Source organism: Rhipicephalus microplus, unplaced genomic scaffold (genome assembly GCF_043290135.1).
Source record: "Rhipicephalus microplus isolate Deutch F79 unplaced genomic scaffold, USDA_Rmic scaffold_41, whole genome shotgun sequence".
In the NCBI taxonomy this organism is placed as follows: Eukaryota; Metazoa; Arthropoda; class Arachnida; order Ixodida; family Ixodidae; genus Rhipicephalus; species Rhipicephalus microplus.
In genome coordinates, this window is record NW_027464614.1 from 3,548,978 (window position 1) to 3,565,329 (window position 16,352).

The 16,352-nt window shown below is 45.4% G+C and overlaps 1 protein-coding gene across 1 annotated transcript in view; it reads left to right on the forward strand.

The window, feature by feature from the left end:
- LOC142786992 (pancreatic alpha-amylase-like) overlaps positions 1 to 16,057 on the forward strand; it is a 52,303-nt gene extending 36,246 nt beyond the window's left edge. Inside the window, exons 7-9 of the mRNA XM_075884610.1 lie at positions 1,196 to 1,571; positions 12,425 to 12,743; positions 15,852 to 16,057. Of these exons, the coding sequence (XP_075740725.1) occupies positions 1,196 to 1,571; positions 12,425 to 12,743; positions 15,852 to 15,872 (716 nt within the window). The 3' untranslated portion in view covers positions 15,873 to 16,057. The remainder of the gene's footprint in view (positions 1 to 1,195; positions 1,572 to 12,424; positions 12,744 to 15,851) is intronic.
- The last annotated feature ends 295 nt before the right edge of the window (positions 16,058 to 16,352 follow it).

Genomic DNA, 16,352 nt, shown 5'->3' on the forward strand with positions numbered 1-16,352 from the left:
GTTGTGAAAGCCGTAAGAAGTATATTAACTCTATGGTAAGAAACGAACGCGCAGTTGCAGGCTAGCGCGGCTGTGCTTTCACCAGCCACACGGCAGCTTTGCCACGGCGTCATGGTATGCACGAGCGATGTAGCAGCGCCGCTGACGGATGGGTGCTTGGGGGGCGCCATTGTTCGCCTGCGCCACTACTGAAGAACGCAAAACTTCAGTGAATTCATCTCAAAAATAGGCCCAGGTCTGCAGATAATTGCATTCAACTGAAATATTTGCTATTCAGAAAGTTCTTTTACTGAAACATTTTGCGTATAATGCATGCGAAAACCACTAGGGATTTTAAAAAGTTCGTTAGTATGAAATGTTCGTTAAATGAATATTCATTCGATGAAGAGTTCATTGCAATGCAAACGCGTATAAATATTTTACGAGCGGTCACAAACTCATAAATTACATAGGAGAAAAAAAACAGTCATGTATGGGCCGCGGGCCGCATGCGGCTCGCCAGTCAGTTTTAACGGTGATTGGGCCACCCTCCATGCTCGGCGAAAGAACGAATTCAGCGCAAAGCAGACGCTCTTGTGAACAACACGCCCAAACGTTACAGTAGTGTGCAACGAAAAGATATGGGAGGGCTCGCGTGACGTTGCCACTTGCTTTCTCTTCACACAGAGGTCCATCCTCAATATCATAGGAGCTTACTGCGACTGCTGCATGGTATGTTGTTGTTGGCCGATAGCTCCCGTAAACCAACGGTGACGTTTGTATGAGGCACCATCGGCCACAGGATGCATTCACATACGGGCACTGTGCTCTATATTGGGCCTAAATTATACCGCAATCGCACTATATACCGCACACCGAAAAAAAAGCAGAGGAGGGGGGTTCGCACAGTGTTTAGTAAATTGTGCTGAATGTCATGATGATCAGAGGAGAACCATGTTTATTTAAAAGCGGTTCTAACCTGTAACATACTTTTGTTTATGAGTGGATACGTTTTACCTCTCCATATGACGCTAAAGCTTCTGCACGCTCCTTTTGTTTTGCGATTCGTAATGTGTTTTATGTAAAGCAAAATACATATCCTAGTCAAATATAACTTCGTTTTGCAGAAGTTGGGACCTAAGTGGTGAAATACCTTACGTAGGACATTAGTAATATATTAGTGATTATAACATACTTTATTTTCGCTTTTTTGAAGGAGAAGTGCTCAGGAAAAGACCAAACCAGCTCCTCAAGTACCTTCGAAACTTTGGCGAGGGTTGGGGCTTCCTTCCGGGTGGAGACGCTCTCACTTTCGTGGACAATCATGATAACCAGCGGGGTCACGGAGCTGGCGGCGCGGATATATTGACGTTCTTCGAACCCCGACTGTACAAGATGGCCATCGCTTTCATGCTAGCGTGGCCGTACGGACTGCCTCGCGTTATGAGCAGCTACCACTGGCCCCGCGACTTCCGCAGTGGTGTTGACCAGAATGCCTGGTTTGGACCGCCGTTCGATGCTGCGTGGAACATACAAAACGTAGTTCGACGCAGCGACAACACCTGTGGAGGCGGATGGATATGTGAGCACAGGTAATGCTCGTAGTGCCACGAGTTTCGACCTGCAAAGACTGATTGATTTGATTGATATGTGGGGTTTAACATCCCAAAACCACTATATGATTATGAGAGACGCCGTAGTGGAGGGCTCCGGAAATTTAGACCACCTGGGGTTCTTTAACGTACACCCAAATCTAAGCACACGGGCCTACAACATTTCCGCCTCAGTCGACCTGCAAAGACTGTTAGCCATGCTAGGTCCAGAGCATGGTGTACTCTTTGAAGGCCAACTCCGGCGATTTTTGACCATGTCAGCGTTATTGCTTCGCTTTGTTCTTGAGGCAATTTTGTCATGAGCCCGATAGCCGAGGTGCTCAGCAAACTCGAAAATAATTTTAATAAGCAAAAATGCGCAATACCAATATCGTAACGTCACCGAGTGAATTGCTACGTATGGCGTACTATTTGGTAAGAACCGGTGGTCGTATAGTTGTCCGACGGCGCGGAATATGAAGATAGTGAATACCGGGAAGAGCAGGGAGTGATTCAAAGGCGAGCGTGCCGAGCCAAGCGGGCAAACACCACAGAGGAAGGAAGGAAGCTATTTTGTGCCAAACGCCGCCACCGTCGCCTTGTAAACACACAGTGAATGTACAGTAAACGCCGTAGCGGCCAAAGTTAGCGGTGCTATTGACTGGGTCACTTTCGTTGACCCAGTTGCAATGCCAAACATGACGTCACACTGACAGTGTTGCCAATAATTCTGGCAAGGCAGGTGAGTGTTTTGAGGCTATCTTGAAAATTCATTTGCCAACGATCGGCGCATATCTCAAGCAAATAATTTGACTGAAATGACAAAAATGTGGAAAATAACGTACCCAGATAATTTCATTTAGATCCACTAACATAAAAAATCGCTGGAGTTGGTTTTCAAGAAGCTTCGCGATTGCAGCCGTGGGCGTAGCCAAGAGGCAGCGCCCAAACTCGTGCCCCACCCAACCCACCCTGCGAAATATTTTCATAGAGAGCAAAAAGCATAGAGAGCAAAAAAGGACCCTTTGAAGGGGGTGCCCCTGCCAAAAGCAAAAAGGAGCCCTCCCCACACCTTCTTCCTAACTTTTTTACTACGCACCTGAGTGTTACAATTTCGCACAGAATGCAAGCCTATTCTAGCTTGTGCGACCACCAGGGATAAGGTTGAAAAGCTCGGAGCGTGATGTATCAAAGACAGCGCGTCCCAGTAATGATCATATTGTCGACATCCAACGCTTTGTTCACCGCTAACAGTCTACAACACGTATTGCCTGCAGAGTCACATTTTGTTTTCAGGGCACAGGTTAAATTACTTACAAAGTCGTCTTGAAAACACTGACTGCCGCCTTCGTTAGGTGTCACGAGCGCGTGTCCGTATATACCGGTGATAAAGCACGGCCTACACCAAATTGGAAGTGCGAGTTTCTTTGCCTTTTGACATACCAGTAGAAACGACGATTTCAGTTTACATGCTGTCCATATTATGTCTGTTCAACATTGTCTAAACGACGACGAGAGACGCTATCATCGTTGCGGGTTGAGATCAGAACAAAATGTTGACGATGGGCTTCACCATGGGGATGGGGGCTCGTTCTTTCTTCAACGTTTCGGTGCCGTGAAGGCCCGGAAGGCATGGCCGTTGGATGTGAGACGGAATGAACTTCCCATACTGTGGCTGCGTCCGTAGCCTAGTGTACTTTTGTGAAACCACCGTGGGTAAAGCTGATGTGCGAGGTCTTGTCGTACCAGCGACCCAGATGGCGAGGCATGACAACTTGACGATGCCCGTATCTTCGTTGAGCAGATCTTCGTTGCTGTTGTGTGCTTTGACTCTGACTTCGCCTCGTGACGTGGCAAGCCAGTGCTTTCTCACGCTTCCACCAATATGTGAGTTGTAGAATATCTGCCGAATTTTGACCGGACAGCACGAGCTCCGCAGAGGAATTGTCAAGAAGATTAAAAATACGGTTTACATTGATCATTTAGAAGCAGAGATAAAGGAAGCCGAGATTTATGAGCATAAGACCATTCTAGCAAGGGCGAGAGTGGAGTATAAGATCGAAGATGCATTGAACACTTCACACGCTCACCTGCAAACAAAGTTTGCAGATCCCACGTGCAGTGCGAATCGATGATATGCAAAGAACGAATAGAAAGATTGTTATGTCACTTCAAAATCAGCACAGCCTTACAAGGCAGATGTAAATTATGCCATGCATTACTTCCACGTTGCGGTTATCATGTTTGGACTTGCCATTTATCTTTGTAATCTATTCACGTCACCTGATTGCAAATTCGGTATATGGGAGCTAGTGAAACGGCCGCGAGCGTGCTATGAGCGTAGCATGCATGTAGTTGAGATTTGCATGACACGCATGTCATGATGACCATGTTTGAAAATGCCACTTACCTTCGTCGTCTATTTACGTCATGTAATACCAACTTTTATATATGCTGAGCTAGCAAAACGGCCGCGACCGCCGTATCAGCGTAGCATGTAGGTATGTTTTACATGACACGCATTTCAATATTATCATGTTTGGACCTGTCCTACACTTTCGTCATTCATTGACGTCACGTAACACGAAATTTGGTATATCATAAGCTAGTGAAACGGCTGCCAGCGCATCCTGAAGGGCCCAATAGTCTCAGATGTAACGTTGACACGAGTCCACGGGTACAGTGACGCTACGCTAGCAAAACGCGAACACTACGTAGTCTGAAGCCAGGCGCGACCAGCGTCCGTCGGCGCGGAACGGCGTCAACCGGCGCCAAATGCGACATGCTGCGTTTCTCGCCGATGACGTTACCCAGACAGCACTGCGTCGGCCTCACTTCTTGACAGAGAGACACCGGGCACTTAGACGTGCATGCGCCAAAGCAACGCAGCGTGGCGCACACGGCACCTGGCGCGGCATTGCCAGCATGACGGCTCAAAACGAACACGCGCCGGATCACATCGAAGTGTATTGGCACTTTGAGTGTGGCAAGTAGTCATGTTCTTACATGACACGCATCTCATGATTATCATGTCTGCACCAGTCACATACCTTTGTCATTCATGCACGAGGCGTAATACCGAATTTGGTATATGTGAATCAAGCGAAACGACCGTGAGCGCACCATGAGCGTATGGCGTAGTCATGATTAACATGGTATTACATGACAGGCATGCCATGATTTCCACGTTAGGGCCTGCCACTTGTTCGCCATGCAGTGATGCCATACCATACCAGTTCTGCAAGATGTCATGTGAACGAAACAAGCGCAAGAGCAGCAAGACATTGAAATAAAAATCATGAGATTCACGACATTGATATCATGACTTTCATGGTATGACTAGTTACTTATACACGATATACATTCATGTTATTCCATACCAAGTTTGGTATCGATACAATCATTGAAACGGCTAACAGAGCTGAAAGTCGTAGGAGGCTGGATAGATGAATAGATAGATAGATAGATAGATAGATAGATAGATAGATAGATAGATAGATAGATACGTCGCCAAAATTAACCAAGAAATGCTTCGCATTCAACGAAACATTGCATGAGAACAGAAGCACAAAAAATTACTAGCTCTCTCCGTCGGAGTCACCGCCGTCCAGCTATTACGCACCGAATAGCGATATTATTGCCCACGCGCTAGATGAGTCTACCTCAGGAAAAATAGTGACAATCTGGAAGCAGAGAGTCTGAATTTCTTATCGAAGATCAACACCGAATAGGAACCTCGAAGTTCAAAGACACTTTCCACAACTTCAGAATTCTCGTCAACATGCAGTACTCTTAAAGCTTATGACAAGACATCTGCAACAACGCCGGTGCTCGCCGGTGTAGGCATTCCTCTGACCGAAAACGAGAAGGCTTTGTGAGTCCAGAAGGCCATTCATGAGGTAATGAGGATGTGTACAAGACGACATTGTCAAACTCAGTTGTTATACCGTCCAGACTGCCGTGCGTGGAAGTGCCCGACGAAAAAATAATTGAGGCCACTTCATAGAGCGAAAAGAAACAGGAGGAACACTATGAAGACACAGAAGGAAGCACCTTGAACAGCTGCAGCCAAGTCTGTGTAGAGCACGCAAGGAGCCGGCTTTTGCTCTGCAGTGAGAAACCTGGAGGCAGTTTCGGGCTCTAAAGTGCTGTATCAGAAGCATGGGCTGCGTAGTTGTCAGACTGACTACGTCGGAGCCCGCTACCGCCTCAAGGTTTGGCCCCGTAGAGCAAATAGCGGCTTCTCGCGTGTTCTACGCAGACATGGCCGTGGCTGTACTTCTCGAAATTATCTTCTAGAAAACTGCAGACGTGAAGGTTGAGGGCAATGTGGGTGACATAATATTTAGGCGAGGAATGCCCGACCACAGCCGCAAATCAGAGACCTGACGAAGACAAATAGAAGAGGCTGGTGCTTTGAGGCAAACAATACCAAGAAAAAGAAGTTAAGACAACTGTTAAACGGAGGCTACAGTACGGGATTGTGGAATAGTCAACATCATCGTTGTTCATGCGAACAGAACCCGATTATGTAGATCACAAATTCATCACAGGTAATGCGTTCAAAGGCGCGAATGCGGAACAAGCGTCGTAAACATCGCTGGGCAGCCAGGCACAAGAAAAAACCCGGATAATTCAACAAGGACTGACAAGGAACTTTCAATCATAAACAAAGAGTGTGTGCTTAGAACTCTTGTGTATTAGTTGTCTCCGTCGTCAGTTGTCACTGTTGGTGCGCGGTGGTCGTTGAGTATAGTGTAAACGACGAAGAGCAAGCTATCAAAATCGGGGCTTGGGATCAGAGAGTTCTAATAAGGAAGAGGTCGACGTTGGGCTTTGCCAGGGTGGCGATGACTCGTGCCTTTCTTAACAGCTCTGTAGCCATTTTTATCAACGCTGCTATCACTTAATGTCTTGATGCCATGGCTGCCGAAGGGCGAGCTCAAAGCAAACTTGCCTGCCCAAGAAGCTTGGCCCATCCTGCATAGCTCCCCAGCCCCACTCTTATCCCAAGCTCTGTACTACTGGTGCGAAGTTGCCTTAACTTTTCCTTTCTTCTCTGCCGTTTTTTGCGGCCAGTGTGCATTGCCGGATAAATCTCTGCCATTTCCTTTTTGGCTGAATGTACGACACGCCCTCATACGCTGACGCAACGTTTGTCTTTCAACGTATAAGGTTTTGTGGGTAAGGGGCAACTTCTATCCACTCCGTTCAGCCTTCAACTTGTTTGTCTTCACCGCTTGTGTTACATTTCATTTTGGTTATTTCTTTACTTCTCTTTTCAAAAGGTAAGAGAACACACTCGTCTGGATAACAAGCTTCCTCTAGACACTGTCTGCGCGGAAGTACATTCATTTGTATACAAAAAGACGTTCCTTTCCCATTTCTGTGTAGATGCTATTCTATAATGCTATTTTATAAGCTACACTCTCTCCTCCTTCTTTTCCCCCTCTCCTTTAAGTCATGGCTCACCCTAAGTTCCCTTTTTGCACCTATTACTAAATTATACACCGATGCGGCGATGGCGTAGTGGTTAGAGCATCCGCCTCGCATGCAAGAGGTCCGTGGTTCAAATCCCGGTACCGCGCAGTTCCCAACCGGATTAAAAAAAAAATCCGCGTGTTGATGGAACTGCATTAAGAGGCCTGGTGTGCGGCCTCACCGGCAAACACCGCCGAGAACGCACTCCCTCACCAGAGAAGGATTGGCCACCCTGGTGCAGTATCTGGCCACTACCTCCCACATGCTTACGTCAAACAACTCACGGCCCTCAGTCTCCAGCAGCTGCGAAGCAACTGACCACGGCGGCGGTCAGATCTGCAAAGCAGCAGAGGGTGCTAGGAATCTCTGGATACGGACAGGCCACCATTGGAACTTGAACTTGGCAACGTTTAACGCTAGAACCTTATCTAGTGAAGGAAGTCTAGCTGTACTATTCGAGGAGCTAGAGGGTGTTAAATGGGATATAATAGGGCTCAGTGAGGTTAGGAGGACAGATGAGGCCTATACGGTGTTACAAAATGGGCACGTCCTTTGCTACAGGGGCTTGGCAGACAGAAGAGAACTGGGAGTGGGGTTCCTAATTCACAGAAACATAGCTGGCAACATAGAGGAATACTATAGCATTAATGAAAGGGTGGTAGGTATTGTAATTAAACTGAATAAAAGATACAAGATGAAGGTAGTACAGGCTTACGCGCCTACATCCAGCCATGATGACGCTTCAGTTGAAAGCTTCTATGAAGACGTGGAATCGGCAATGAGTAAGGTAAAAACACAGTATACTATAGTGATGGGCGACTTTAATGCAAAGGTAGGGAAGAAGCAGGCTGGAGACCAGGCAGTAGGAGATTATGGCATCGGTACTAGAAACGCCAGAGGAGAGCTACTAGTAGAATTCGCAGAACGCAATAATTTACGGATTTTGAATACCTTCTACCGAAAACGAGAAAACCGCAAGTGGACATGGAGGAGCCCTAATGGCGAAAGAAGGAACGAAATAGACTTTATAATGAGTGCACACCCTGGTATCGTGCAGGATGTGGAAGTGATTGGCAAGGTACGATGCAGTGACCATAGAATGGTACGGTCTCGAATTCGCCTAGACTTGAAGAAGGAACGACAGAAACTGATACGCAAGAAGCCAATCAATCAGCTTGCACTGAGAGGGAAAGTACAGGAATTCAGAGTGTCGCTGCAGAACAGGTACTCAGCTCTTAGTGAGGAAACCAACCTTAGCGTAGATACAATGAATCATAATCTGACGAGTATCATTACGGAGTGTGCAGTGGAAGTTGGAGGCAGGGTAGTTAGACAGGACACCAGCAAGCTTTCCCAGGAAACGAAGAACCTAATTAAGAAGCGTCAAATCATAAAAGTGTCAAGTACAACAGACAAAATCGAACTGGCAGAGCTTTCGAAGTTGATTAATAGACGTAAGGTATGTGATGTAAGAAGGTATAACATGGAGAGAATTGAACACGCTCTGAAAAACGGAGGAAGTGTCAAAGCATTGAAGAGGAAACTTGGGATAGGCAAAAGTCGGATGTATGCACTAAGGGACAAAGAAGGCAAAATAACTACCAATATGGATAGGATAGTTAAAATAGCGGAGGAGTTTTACAGAGATCTGTACAGTAGCCGAGACAACCACGACCTTAATACTATAAGAACTAGCAGTAACCCAGATTACATCCCACCAGTAATGATAGAAGAAGTCAGAAAAGCTTTGGAGAGCATGCAAAGGGGCAAAGCACCTGGTGAGGATCAGGTAACATCAGATCTGCTGAAAGATGGAGGACAGATTGTGTTAGAAAAACTAGCCACCCTGTTTACGAGGTGTCTCCTGACGGGAAGAGTACCAGAGTCTTGGAAGAACGCTAACATCATCTTAATACATAAGAAAGGAGATGACAAGGACTTGAAGAATTACAGGCCGATCAGCTTGCTCTCCGTAGTATACAAGCTATTTACAAAGGTAATTGCTAACAGAGTAAAGAAAACATTAGAATTCAATCAACCAAAGGAACAAGCAGGATTTCGAACAGGCTACTCAACAATCGACCACATTCATACTATCAATCAGGTAATAGAGAAATGCTCAGAGTACAACCAACCACTATACATAGCCTTCATAGATTACGAGAAGGCGTTTGATTCAGTAGAAATATCAGCCGTCATGCAAACACTGCGGAATCAGGGTGTAGATGAAGTATATATAAACATTCTGGAAGAAATCTACAGGGGATTAACTGCTACCATAGTGCTTCATAAAGAAGGCAACAGAATACCAATCAAAAAGGGTGTAAGGCAGGGGGACACAATTTCCCAAATGCTATTTACCGCGTGCTTACAGGAGGTTTTCAGAAGCCTAGAATGGGAACAGTTAGGGATAAGAGTCAATGGAGAATACCTTAGTAACCTGCGCTTCGCCGATGACATTGCATTGCTGAGTAACTCGGGGGACGAATTGCAACTAATGATTACGGAGTTAGACAAGGAGAGCAGAAAGGTGGGTCTTAAAAAAATCTGCAGAAAACGAACGTAATGTACAACAACCTCGGCAAGGAGCAGCGCTTCGAGATAGGTAATAGTGCACTTGAAGTTGTAAAAGACTATGTCTACTTAGGGCAGGTAATAACCGCAGAGCCGAACCACGAGATTGAAGTAACTAGAAGAATAAGAATGGGGTGGAGCACATTCGGCAAGCACTCTCAAATTATGACAGGTAGACTGCCACTATCCCTCAAGAGGAAGGTATATAACAGCTGTATCTTGCCGGTACTTAGCTACGGAGCAGAAACCTGGAGACTTACAAAGAGGGTTCAGCTTAAATTGAGGACGACGCAGCGAGCAATGGAAAGAAAAATGGTAGGTGTAACCTTAAGAGACAAGAAGAGAGCAGAGTGGATTAGGGAACAAACGGGGGTTAAGGATATCATAGCTGAAGTCAAGAAGAAGAAATGGACATGGGCAGGGCATGTAGCGCGTAGACAGGATAACCGCTGGTCATTAAGGGTAACTGACTGGATTCCCAGAGAAGGGAAGCGGGTTAGGGGGAGACAGAAGGTTAGGTGGGCAGATGAGATTAAGAAGTTTGCGGGTATAAATTGGCAGCAGCAAGCACAGGACCGGGTTAACTGGCGGAACATGGGAGAGGCCTTTGTCCTGCAGTGGACGTAGTCAGGCTGATGATGATGATGATGATGACTAAATTATACAAGACTATGCAACGCCGTATCACCTGCTTTCCTTCTCCTCCTTACTCTCAGTCTCACGATGACACCTTTGCACACGTCATCGGTTGGAGCCGGGTTCATAGAATCCCGGTACGTGTATCGGCCCAGTCAAACTTGTGCCTTTATGTTGTGCACGCATTCTTCTCGTGAGTAGTACTTACCGAATCGATGTTTTGAGTGCCGTTGTGACAAATGGTGTTCTCTTCAGTTTCAGCTGCAGCCAAGGAAACAATAGAATTGTTTACTATCTAGGCTGCATGCGTTTATTGAAGATTGATTGCCACGCGGAGCCAATGGTACATTTAAAGGACTGGTACCCAATTCCTCCATGCTGGGATATTTATTTCAGTGCACTCTGTGCGTCAAAACGCTACGTTGTTGAACTTTTCTTTAATAACGCACTAAAATCTTGTGCAAGCTATGCAGACAGAAACGACGTAGTAGAAGAGGTTGCCAACAAAACAATTCTCAAGATCCTAAATAATCTTTCGTTTACCTAATGCATGGGATAAGGATTGGAGGTAGGTTGCCTTCTTGAGGACTGTATAAAGTATTATGCACTCGTAATCATGCCGGCACAATGATTTTGCACCAACATGGAAAGAGGAAAGCTTCATGAACGTGATCTGCTCGCGTTCACGCTACCGAGTTCATCTATGCGCTAGCGCCAGCATAATTGCTCTGTACTGTTTAACGCATGCAAAACGCAATGCAGTTCCTACAAATGATTATACAACATGCTGGGAGTTCACGAAACGCGGAAGACAAAATGAGAGAAAGCGATGCGCATGCTACATTTGGTGATTCCATCAAATGGCTGAATTTTGAGGCATTGTGAAGGCAACCCAGTGCCTGTTATTGCTCAAATGTTAAGAATGCAGAAAACAAGAACGTTTTTTGTCAACGAACTACTGAAAAGAAATAGCAAGTGAGAGAATTAAATGATAGTGGAGTAGATGAGCTGGTGAACAAAGCGGTGCTGCCAGAAACAACCCTTATGCTCTTAACGTAGTGTATAGCGGCCGTGAAAGCAGCATCGAAACAGGAAAGGCACTACACATACAGTCGGCTGCTGCTGTGTCTTCTCTTACAAATTCGTTCACCGTTAACCACCAAATTTCTTCGGGAAAGTGACGTATTAACTTATTCCTGTGCAAGAACTGTAAGGAAATACATTGGGACTGCCGGGAATAAAGTCCGTGTCGATTCGGAATTCGTTGTAGCACTGAAATAGAAAAAAAAAATACTTTTGAACTCTTAGTTCCAAAGGCATTGCATGCTTTTCATTGACGAGGTACAGGGGAGGGAAAGGAAATGTGCTGAGTCGGAAAAGCTTACACAGGCCTTGTTTACTGCGATGAACGTGGCGGTGAGACATCCAGATTGCCCCCTTTCCCTGCCCCACTGCAGTGGTCTAGTGGCTAAGGTACTCGGCTGCTGACCCGCAGGTCGCGGGTTTGAATCCCGGCTGTGGCGGCTGCATTTCCGATGGAGGCGGAAATGTTGTAGGCCCATGTGCTCAGATTTGGGTGCACGTTAGAGAACCCCAGGTGGTCGAAATTTCCGGAGCCCTCCACAACGGCGTCTCTCATAATTATATGGTGGTTTTGGGACGTTAAACCCCACATATTAATCAATCAATCCAGATTGCCCAACCATAGGAAACAGAGTAAGTGTGGCAGCTTGGGCTAGTTGGTATGGCATGACGATACTTATAGCGCGAGAACAAAACGACGACTTCTCGCGCTATAACTGTTCTCGCGCTATAGCTATCGTCATTTATTTGTGTTTATGTTTTGTCTTGTCGGAGAAAATTATGTACAACCTATCAGAACGTTCCCCTGAAGGGGAGTGACAATGGGAACTATAGTGAGTCATATACTGCAAGTGATATTGATACTGAAAAAGGCCGGCGCAATTTTCGACGGCAACGTATGCGATGACGCCACCACAAACAAGGTGGACTAAGCTTGGCCATATCTAACACGGAGATGGCCATATCTAACATGGAAACATTCTCGGCTGCCATCTGAAGAAATATATTTTTGCCATCACTATATGAATTGCGTAGTGCTTATATGTTGTGTACTTATTAGCGATTTCATTATGATCCAGGTGGAGACAGATCTACAACCTCGTCGAGCTGCACAACGTGGCAGGCTTCTCGTCTGTCACTAACTGGTGGGACAACGGCTATCATGCAATCGCGTTCGGTCGCGGAAATGCTACTTTCGTCGCCATAAACAACGAGGAATTCCGCTTAGATGCAGTTCTTCAAACTTCTTTGCCCCCGGGAAGATACTGCGACGTCATATCTGGTATTATGACCTCATCGGGCTGCACAGGAAGGTCATTTGTTGTGAGACCTGACGGCAAGCTAAACATTACCGTGGACCATTCTTGGGAGGATCCTGTGATTGCGTTGCACGTTCAAGTAAGCACGCATGTATCCCAGCTAGAAAACTATTGTCCATTTTGTTTCGCTAATAAACCATAAATTGCATCTGCATAGTCATAGATGGGGTAAATATACAATGTGATACGTTAAAAATAGTGAAATCTTAGATGAAACATTGCGAAGTACATTGAGTGCAGTATACAAACTTAGAAAAAGGAGAAAACTTCTGAGTGCAGAAACGAAGTCAATGCTGAAATGTACCCCTACACATGAGAAGGTAAAAGTAACTAGTTCAATATAATTTATTTACATCTATACAGTTTCACGCTGCAACTATCATTGAAGAAGCAAGAAGTGGACGCAACAAAAAGCGATACCACTGGATAGACAAAGCTGTTAAACCAGATAGTAGGAGATTCACAAACATCGCGCAGAAGAAAAATAGCTTTTACTGCTGCGCCTACCATGCAAACTTTAGTAACAGCTTGAAAATCACAGAAATCATTTGTCCAGTGGTGTATATGCATAGAGCGACGTATATGCGGACAACATCGCTCCATACTGATGTGTTGACATCAATAATAATTGCCGAAATATTATCGCTTCTTGGCACCGAGGCTGTAGGAACCCATGGTACTACTTTTTAGCGCAAGACGGCGCTACACGACAGAAGACATGGCGAAGTGCTCTGTCCTCTCTTCTGTCTTTTGGTGTATTTATGCGTTAAATATCTATAAATGTTCAGACCAACTATGCTGCCAAATATATATGAGGCTGCAGTAACTCGTATACGAACGTTTTTATTGTGTAGAATTTCAGTGCTTGGTTGTTTGTGCATGAAATGAAATGATGGGGCATCATGAATACCTGTCAATGCCCCCACTTTGAAATTTCTTCCAGATCATGAGTGATAAAATATCTTAATGTTGTATTATAGCGTTCGCTTTAGTTGTTCTTCCTTTACGGTGGAGAAGAATTTATGTATATATGTGGGGTTTAATATCCCACACCCACCTCATGATAATGAGAGACGCCGTAGTGGAGGGCTCCGGGAATTTTACCACCTGGAGTTCTTTAACGTCCACCCAAATGTGCGCATACGAGCTTACAGCATTTTCGACTGCATTGAAAATGCAGCCGCCACCGCCAGGATTCGATCCCGCAACCTGAGGGTCAGTAACCGAATACCTTAGCCACTAGACCACCACAGATGGGCTGAAAAAGAATTTAAAGAAAAGAGAGATCGTAGAGTAAATTGAGCAACGTGTTCAGAAGAACCCTACAGGCACTTCGTTCGCGCTGGTAGTGTGGCAATAATGGTATTCAAAATGCTATCTGCGCGCGACAAGTTTGAAGTTGCACACTGAGTTCACCGCAACGACACACACAAAACGTGTTCGTAAACTTGTAAACATGCACTCTAACCATAGAATGCACATTCGGGGAGTCTTCCTTGTCGTCAAGCGTATTTGCGTTGGCTTTTTTGAAAACTTGGAGTGCATAACTTCTGTTCACAACATTTCTATTTGATTTAATAGCGCACTCAAGATTCATGACGTGAAATACCAGTAGCATTGAGATGACGCAGGGAAACAATGCATCTTGGCTGTACGTGCTAATAACGTAAAAAGTTTTAAATCACCCTGAGCTTGCCTCATCAATGTGTCATGACCTTGCTTCTTTTACTTGTGCTGTTTTTAACTGAGATTCTGAAAAAAAGTGAGTTTCGGCGAACGAACTCTGCGAATCCAGCGAGGTGAAAGGCTGGTGCGAAAGAGATGACTCTTCAACTATGTATTGTTCTTTAGAAGAAAATACTGTCTTTATGTTGATGATTCGTTTTGTAGAACCAGATTTCTGGTAATTGACGTAATCATCAAATAGGGGTTGACTTCGACGAAATTTTTTGAATCTGAGAAGTATGAGTGGAGTGGCAACAATTTGTTGCGTGCTTTATTTAGCGCGTCATTTCTCCTTTTTTCGCGATTACCCTGTTTGAACCTACAAAAGTAGGGATGGCTTGATGACGAGAATCTACGTCAGCATGCGTCACGGATTCGAGCACCATCTCCCGGTGAGATTCCATACAACTGTTGCTACTGTGCAATTTTCGCTCACTAAAGGCTTCATCTCATGGTGCCTCGCCATGTAGAGCAGTGTATCGATTCAAGCACCGCTCTTTACTCGTGTTAGATGCTGTGCAGCACCAGCCATGTGCTCAATGATGAAAAGGCAATGGCACCGGCACATCGCAATTGAGTGAAGACCGGTCTGGGTATGTTCAGAGAGTGCTTAAGGCAGTGACAACTTCGTGCGCTGTATAGATGCTCTCTCTGCCACGCACGATGACGATTTTGCCAAGCTACTTACAACAAGGTCATCTTTCTGCACATAGAGCCGAAAGTACAATCGCTGTCTTTAATAGTTAGGGCGTGTACAGAGAAAGCAGATGTCCTCTCCTCCCTCTGTATTGCTTCCAGAACACGTTGGCCTGTTTGTCTGTCTAGGGTTGAAATACATGTGGTGGCTGAGAGATCAAGCACAAAAACGTGCGAGAAATATAATCAAAGGGGGAGAAAGGAAGAGATAGAAAGAAGTAGAAGGTGATAAATTCTAGGCAAGATATGTTTCTTCTCAACGCGGGAGTCGAAGCCGAGCGCGCGCAATCCGCAGGCGAGTGTGGTGAGTTCCCATCGTTTAACGAGGCAATTAAGCATGACATAGGCTGGCGTTGTAGACTAAAGCAAGGGGGTCAGAAAGGAAAGTGACAGTGCAGAGGAGACATGCTAGGGTGTGGAGGAGAGACATGATTAGAGAGATCGAAGCGTAGTATAGAAAGAAACCGAGAGCATAAAAGCAACAGACAGAAAGAAATAAATGAAAAGAAGACCAGAAGCAGCGAGAGAGATATATGAATAAAGAAGAAGAAAGAAAATAATTTAAATAGAAGAAGAAACTACATAAAGGCAAAGAAGAGGCATAAGCAAGTAAACAACAAGATTGAAAAAAACAAAGCAGGTGACCCAGCTCAACGCTTTTTTTCAGGCTTGGCCCCACTAGAGCGAAGCTGCTTAAGTTCTGCTTCACAAACTGGCGTCAAGGCTTTCACGTATTCACTGGCCGTCCTACCTTCCTTTTTTACAGGCAAAACTACCGAGTGCCTAACAGGCACAACGTTCCGTCATACAGCAGGTAATATGGAGGGAAATGCCAACTAAAACTATCACACCAAATCAACGAAGGCAAGTGACTATCCGCTATCGGAAGCCCCGGATGCCTGGGCTCAATTGTGGAACGCGTCCAAAGGGCCCACGATGAGGCAGTCGGGCTTGAGCTCACTGTCCCAACGCGAGAGCAGCCCGCTGCGCATAGAGCGGTGCACCTCAGGACTACCAATAAAGTTTCGCATCAATACGTCCACATTTCGTGTGCCGTTTTGGTATAGGGTTAAGGGACTGGGGTGGTGCTGAAAAGAACTAATGTTATCAAGTAAATAACTGACCCACACATTTCATCACTGTGAAGTCGCTCAGTTCAAGTGTGCACCACATATTGAAGGCGTATCATTTTCATGCAAGATATATTTTTGTGACCAGTCATAATCGATGTGCATACCAGCTATTCAGTGTTTCAATGCCACAAAGA